The 7782-nt window shown below is 44.3% G+C and overlaps 1 protein-coding gene across 3 annotated transcripts; it reads left to right on the forward strand.

Annotated features, from left to right (window-relative positions):
- Positions 1-596: 596 nt before the first annotated feature.
- Positions 597-6104, forward strand: scd (stearoyl-CoA desaturase (delta-9-desaturase)). Of its 3 annotated transcripts, none has more exons than XM_053413866.1 (7): positions 597-812; positions 958-1059; positions 1324-1592; positions 2623-2753; positions 2859-3064; positions 3457-3689; positions 3981-6104. In XM_053413866.1, exons 1-7 carry the CDS (start codon positions 802-804, stop codon positions 4178-4180), a joined length of 1152 nt encoding a protein of 383 aa, XP_053269841.1. In that variant the 5' UTR covers positions 597-801; the 3' UTR covers positions 4181-6104. The 3 variants fall into 3 exon arrangements, with proteins under 3 accessions (XP_053269841.1, XP_053269842.1, XP_053269843.1); XM_053413867.1 differs by having other exon boundaries at positions 601-778; XM_053413868.1 differs by lacking the exon at positions 597-812 and having other exon boundaries at positions 850-1055.
- The last annotated feature ends 1678 nt before the right edge of the window (positions 6105-7782 follow it).

Consider the following 7782-nt stretch of genomic DNA (forward strand, 5'->3'; position numbering starts at 1 on the left):
GTCTTCACAAACCAAGAAGTTAGTGCAGAGCCTTGAGTCTGTAATTCACCACTTGAATGAGAATCATTCACGTTCCTTTTTAGTAGAGATTCATGAACAATTTGTAAAATAAAGAGAACGAAACAATGCTTTAGGAAAAATAATTAGCAGGTCTGTCACTCTGGAAAATAATCTGCAAGTTGATAAATGAAAGTTGCGTTCCAGGGCGCGCTGTTGAGCCATTTTGCCACGCCCATTTAAAATTCAGACTCAAATTCAGACCCATTTTACTCCAGAATACATAAATTATATTCACCACTAAACTTTGGTAACAATTTGAGCACGTTAAAGCCCTCAAAAAGCCATTTAATTTGCCTGGAAAAAAAAAAAAGACAATTTCAAAAGGGCCTTCCAATGTTCGGTGCTCGGGCCCTTATAAGCAGAAAGCCTCATTCTTTTGATTGCTGAAGAGTTTCTATTCAAACATCAACCCAGCACGTATAGAGCACGTGTGTCTATGTAACAGTTTAACATATCATCACTTTGGGGATTTTCTGTATTTGCATTGGTGGGGTGAGGGTGACGTGCCACAGCTGTGTTCTATCTGTGGGCGGGCAGAGGTTTCCTGTAAGAGCGGCAACTAGAACAACCTGTACCCAACATGTCTCAGTGCCACATGATTACTTATTTGTTTTAACGCTTGCTCATGTGACCATGGCTTCAGATCCACGCGCGATCGGACCCACGGTGAAGTCACTGCGTGTCTAGACAGCGGTCCAGCTGCTTTCGTCGCGCGGAGGTAAATATACATCTGGCCGCCCAATGAATAAAAGGTGAACAGCAGATAAACAGCCGGCCAATCAGAGGCCGGGGCTGAGGCGAAGCACTGCGCGCTGATTGGCCGCTTTCACCTCCAGCCCCGGCTCCCATTGATTCTCGGCTGCGGCGGCGCTGACGAGCTTCTCTCTCCCCCTTCAGAGCTGCTGGAGCTCCGCGTGCAACTCGCCAGGCTGCCCCGTGTCCGCCGTTCCCTCCCGGTGAAGGAGAGAAAACGCATCCCCACTCGTCTGTCGTCTGTAGGTGAGTTGTTCTTTCTCTCCGCCGCTCATCCCTCCGTTTTTTCCACAGGTGTAACATCTGCGTTACGCAACCGCCGGCGAGTGTCGTCAGAGAAGTCAGGAGCATCATCGCCACATCCACGCAGCTAGCTAGCTTCCCTGGATAGCGGGATTAATAACAATAATAATGATTTAAAGATGGACGCATTTATTGTAACACTGTGTTTGGATGGTGTTTGAGGCTCAACCGACGTCTCTCTCTCTCTCTCTCCCCTCCGTGTCACAGCATCGCCACAACCGCAGCCACGATGACGGAGGCGGAGGCTTTGGAGAACAAGCCGCTGCAGCAGCGGCACACGTCCGGCAGCGGGAGCAGCGCCCCCCCGGAGCCCCCCAGAGAAGACACCGTGGATCACACGTACAAAGAGAAAGAGGGGCCCAAACCCCCCCGGGTCATCGTGTGGAGGAACGTCGTACTGATGACCGTCCTGCATCTAGCCGCCGCGTACGGCGCCCTCCTCATCCCCTCAGCATCCCCCCTGACCTTGCTCTGGTGTAAGTGCACAACACTTCTACCTGTTACTGGGCAGGGGGTGTGGGGGGGGGGGCTTTCATTCTCTCAGTTATGTATCCGTGTAACATCTCCTCGGCTGTTATGTCAGCAGCCCTGCCCACTCCCTCTGTCTCTCTCTCTCTGCCTCTCTCTCTCTCTCTCTCTCTCTCTCTCTCTCTCTCTCTCTCTCTCTCTCTCTCTCTCTCTCTCTCACACCACTGGTGTCTGCATGCAAAAACACGGTCGCTTACATCAGTGCATAATCCTCCCAGTAGCCTGCATGTAGGGGGGAGTGTGGATGAGGCACACATCCTCACAGATATAATGTCTGAATGTTGCTGCCGCTGCTACCCGGGGAACAGAGAGCTGCTGTTAAGTGACAGCACAGAAGAGAAGACGTGATTGGTTGCTCGGTCGATCAGCAGGAAACAATCCAGCAACTACTTTGGGAATTGATCGATCGTTGTGGGGAATCAATTACAAATCAAATTTATTAGTCTGGAAAATAATCGGGGGAACTGTGGGAAGTACCTGTCAAATGGATTATTCTGGAAAAGAATCTACAAGTGAACTTATAATAAAAAACAACATTTAGTTGCAGCCATACAACAGTATATATATTGGTTATAACATTTATTGAGATGTAGGTTTTTCATTAGAGCAAAGAGGCTGGACTCGTGGGTAGATTTTAATGCCTCCAGTTTCAACATACATGTCAGAGATGCAATCATCAAATGGTTTAATTCGTCCAGTCATCATCTGATATGATGCAATTACACGAGAGTGGAATAGATGCATTGTCTTGTGAAACAAGCAGGCGAGTACAGACCAGTCATAGGTGGATTTTAAACATTAAAATGTTTAAGCTTTTGGGGGTGAATTCACTGATTTGTTGCCTTTAACAAACAGTAAAGGTTTTATACGCTACAAGGTGATTCAAAGACTTTGCAATGAGAAGTATCAGTTCTTTTGTCGGGATCAGATCAGCATAACGTGGTCAAACTAATTTGTCCTTTGCATTTCTTTCCACAGCCGTACTTTGTTTTGTTGTAAGTGCTTTGGGAGTTACTGCAGGAGCTCATCGCCTGTGGAGCCACAGATCCTACAAGGCCTCCACACCCCTCAAGATCTTTCTTAGTTTGGCTAACTCCATGGCATTTCAGGTACCTGAAATTAACAGCTCCACAGGCACACACTTTCATTACAGTGTAAATACCATGTTGTGTCCTTCAATGTGTGTAATCTGCGTCTTAACTTATAACCCTCAGAATGATATCTATGAATGGGCCCGGGACCACAGGGTTCACCACAAGTATTCAGAGACGGACGCGGACCCTCACAACGCCGTCCGAGGCTTCTTCTTCTCTCACATCGGCTGGTTGATGCTCCGCAAGCACCCGGACGTCATCGAGAAGGGACGCAAGCTGGAGCTCACTGACCTGCAGGCCGACAAAGTCGTTATGTTTCAGAGAAAGTAAGTCACTTCATTGAATGATCTATTTTTACACTTGTAGATATAGTAAAAAATATAATTGTAAAAAAAAAAAACCTTTAGACTTTAGACTTTTGTCAGGTGATTTTGACTGGAACCATTGTCTCAAACACAGCGTAAACTTCACCTACTTAGGATTAGGGGTCACTTAAGCAGTGCAGGTTAACTTTGTCATTCTGGTTTAACCAGGTGACAATTACCAACATGTCATTCATGCACGTAGAGATCTGCCAACAGTCACTCTGTCATGTGATGGAAAGTGAGGGCGTGAGCATGTGTGAAGAGCAGCGCACTTTTTGTTCCATGATTATGTTGCACTGAGTAAATACTGACTTCCATTCTTTCCATCTCCACCCGCTGTTTCTCCCTGACAGCTACTACAAGCTGTCGGTGGTGCTCATGTGCTTCTTCATCCCCATGTTCGTGCCGTGGTACCTGTGGGGGGAGTCCCTGTGGGTGGCCTACTTTGTCCCGGCGCTGCTGAGGTACACGCTGGTGCTGAACTCCACCTGGCTCGTGAACAGCGCCGCGCACATGTGGGGGAACAGGCCCTACGACCACGGCATCAACCCCAGGGAAAACAAGTTTGTCACGTTCAGCGCTATAGGTACGGAGAAACATGTCAAAAGTGGAATCTCATTTCAAAACCTGCTCAAGGCTCTGTCGTGCTTTACGAGAACTTTACTCTCTTTAGGTTTTGCCAAAATGTAGAATAAAGTACCTTTATGCACTTTTATCTTGACATAGCATAATCTCTTTGGTGGATTTAATCACATCGAAGTTGTTAAATCTGTTTGCCATTACAGGTTTGGTGACATTTTGAATTAACTGGTCCTAAATCAGTGGAAACGTCTGTCTTCAGTCTGAAGTGCTCACCTATGTTTCCTGTTGCTTACAGGCGAAGGATATCACAACTACCACCACACGTTCCCCTATGACTATGCAACCAGCGAGTTCGGCTGCAAGTTGAACCTTACCACGTGTTTCATCGACTTCATGTGCTTCTTGGGTCTGGCCAAGGATCGCAAGAGAGTGTCCAGCGAGCTGATCCTGGCGCGGGCGCAGCGCACCGGAGACGGGAGCCACCGGAGTGGCTAAGACCGCTGGGCCGCGGTCAGCTTCGAGGGGAAAACAACAGAGAGAGAAGAAGAAGCTTCCCAGTCTTTGACAGCTATACATTTCTCATCCTCAGAGGATGAACGTCAGCTTCATGAGGGCCTTGACCACATTTTGCTTGTTTTTGTGGTTTTTTTGTAGCTGTAACTTAACAAATTGTTCAAGTCGGATTTAAAAAAAACAAAAAAACGTATGTTGCTAAGCTCTTGGCCCTCAGTTTCTGTATTGTTCAGTCGGGCCAAGGTCTTGCAAAGTTGTTTTAGATTTGAAGTAGATACGTTTTAAAAGTCAACTTCATTCTCTGCTGTTTTGCCACTTTGGTGTGCATTTCCTCATGCAAGATCAGTCATGTAGCCATTTTTATGTAGATTTTACTCAATTATTAATCAAAATGGATGAGAAGTGCCGTAACAAAAAAGGAAACAACATTTTATTCGATAAGTTGTGATACTTTTGCCTTTGTTGACGGTTTACATCAGATTTTTTACAGTTCTGATATAAATTAAGATTTGGAGCACTCTAAAAGATGTGTCAAAGTTTAAAGAGAGTTAAAATCACATTTGTTTTGTTGAAACAAAGTAGCTGGCTTTCATGAAATATGGCACCTGATGGATGACTGAGGGAACCCAGACCATCTCTTTACGACTTGACAACCAGGTTGCCAAAAAGTGAACAGAAACCTCAGTCATGTGGTTTGTTTCTTTCTAACTGGGTGGTTCTCTGCCGAAAGCAGAACTTCGAAAAGGACTAATGCTTTCTTTAGTCTGTGTAGTAATTGGAGACAATCTTAAAAAAACTGCCAATAAATATTACTAGTAAAAGATAAATGTTATTTTACCTAAGAACCATGCAATGTGTTGTGTGTTTTTGATGGTTACATAACAGAAGAGCGTGCCTGTTGTCGACTGACTCATTCATAACCATCTCTATCCAGCACGCTGAGTCAACATTGCTTCTGTATTTTTTTTTGAGAAGTTTTACTGTGGTACATGTTCCTCCTTTGTCCACAAACACCTGCCGCAGTCGTCTCATTGGTCGACGTAGCAGCAGCAGCCCGGTCATGTGACAGCTCTGGCATTTTGAAACATCATGCCACCCCATGCATGACGATATACCGTAGTAGGTGTTTGTAGTGAGGTGTTGTTTTTCTTTATCGACGGCAGAGCTGCGTCTGATTTTTGTGACGTAACCGCGGAGATGCATCGCTTTTTTGGATCAACAGAGCTGTTGCCATGGTTTCCCAGCAGATTTCAGGTGTTTACTCTGGTTTAGTCTATTTCTTATTGAATCAAAAGAATATTGCTCTAACCCGAACCTGTTTCTGCTTTGCAAGAATTGGATGAATGTCTTTTAAATATCAAAAATACCAAATTGGAGCACATACGTACTTTTATCCCCCCCCCCAAGAGTCAGGATACAACTTAATGCCTTATATATACATATAAATATATATATGTCCAGTCAGATAGATATAAAACCAGACTAAGGTCCATGTTTACAGGAAGAAGCACCAGGTCCAACGTTATTACTTATTGTTTTTTATTATTTTTGTATTAAATTCAGGCAGCATGACAACATTACGGTATTGTGAATGCAAATGGATCTGATTCAAATTTAACACACAGTGTTTAATCGTGAGATTTAACTTGCAAAACATGGTTCCCCTGCTGGATGTGCCAACTGTGCTCTCACAGCATCTCACTCTTAAAAACCTGCAAACAAACAGGTGCTGTCTTCAGACGTCACTCAAACCAAACCCGACAGTGAAATATCTCCACACATGCCAACATCTCCGTCTCTCTGGTTTTATCTAAAGGACCCGGTGGATGGAGAGGTTGTCAGTCTGAATGATCATGTCAAATCTAAACTGTATTCTATTCTGAAATAAAAGTCACGATATTTTCAATACACTCGTAGTTCAATTCTAACTGTCGTTGCTTTTTAAAATGTGGTTTATCAGGGTACTTACTGTCATTGTCTCAGTGTCGGCTGGCGCGGCTCTTGACAAGAGAATCAGGTGATGTGGCGTCAGCTGCCAGAACACTCCCTCTGATAACATCTGCAAACACGACGCATCAATCAGCAGATAAAAGTGTAAATAATTATTTAGACTTAAACAACAGGAAATGATAATAGTAATAATGTGTCATGAACACTGGGTGCCCAACCTTCCTAAAAACGAAATATTGTAAAGTAAATTACCTAAATACTGTTCTTTTTCTTTGTGTACACACACACACACACTCATGCACACACACACTGAGTCAGATATCTCCTGTATTTAGTGCTGCAGTAATTAGCTGTTGCCCGCAGATGAGTATAAGACTCAGGTTTCCACAGGTCAGAGAGGAATGTAGGACCGATATGTCGACCAGTTTAAAATACATCGGACTCCTTCAGGGTGAAGTCATGGTCAGTGGAAGTTCTGAATGAATACAAAAAAATCTACCTACTCTACTTAAGTAAAAGTGGAAATACTACACTATGGAATAGGTGGCAGGTTAAGGAGATGCATACAAATTTAATAATACTCCTATTACTAGGCCTTTATATTGACAGGTACCGTTATTATAAGTTTTCAAAATAATATGTGATCATAATTATTGATGCATTAGTATCACTTTAGCGTTAATGTATGGCAGGAGGGACTAATTTGAACAACTCTATATACTTTATTCATTACTGTCTTCATTTTTGGTATTATATGATTGTATATGTATTTGATGTGAATCTGTAAATGTAGTGGTGAAGAATTCGATGTAGACGGCAGCAGCTGACTGACTGTTTCTGGTCCAGATGAAATTCTTCATACGTGGAGTTTATATACAACAATAAATATTGTTTGCGCATAAATATGGATCAGATTTCCCTCAGTGACATGTCACAGAGTCACACTCAGCTCTTGGCTCACTTATTCAACTGCTGGTGGTGTGATGCTGCATGTTGCCATCACCCCAGGGTGACATGACACCAGGTTACTGCAGTTCACCATCGGCCCCCAAAACATTCACGCCACGCGGGGTTAGAAGCGTCTGACTGCAGCCGACCAATCACGGGCCAAGATCTGACTTATGATCCTCCTGGACCAATGGGACGAAGGGCGGGTGACGATCCAGATCACAAACTCTCAAGACGTTTCTGGAAGTGACTGTGGATCCAAGCGGCGAGTTTTGAAATCTGCTTTGGTCGCAAATATAGACTGAGGTGCATTCAGCAGCAGGGGGAGGGAGGGAGAGAGAGAGAGAGAGAGAGAGGGTGTGCATGTGTGTGTGTGTGTGTGTGTGTGTGTGTGGGTGTGTGTGTGTGCGTGTGTGTGCGTGTGTGAGTTTACACCCCTGACAGAGCACCAGGCAAATACATGTCTAGTACCTTGTAAAGGAAGAGAAAAATCACGTGTTGTTATAAAATGGAAAACACCCAGTGGCAATACTGCACAAACACAGCAAGAGCACCATTCAAATGTCACTTTACTGACACAAGACAAGTGTACTTGTAGCTAAAGTACACATTGCCCCCCCCCTCCCCTTCAGAGAAGTAAAATACCTTCTGTTCTGTAGGATTGTGTATTTTGTACTTATGACATT

This window comes from Pleuronectes platessa, chromosome 21 (genome assembly GCF_947347685.1).
Source record: "Pleuronectes platessa chromosome 21, fPlePla1.1, whole genome shotgun sequence".
Classification (NCBI taxonomy): domain Eukaryota; kingdom Metazoa; phylum Chordata; class Actinopteri; order Pleuronectiformes; family Pleuronectidae; genus Pleuronectes; species Pleuronectes platessa.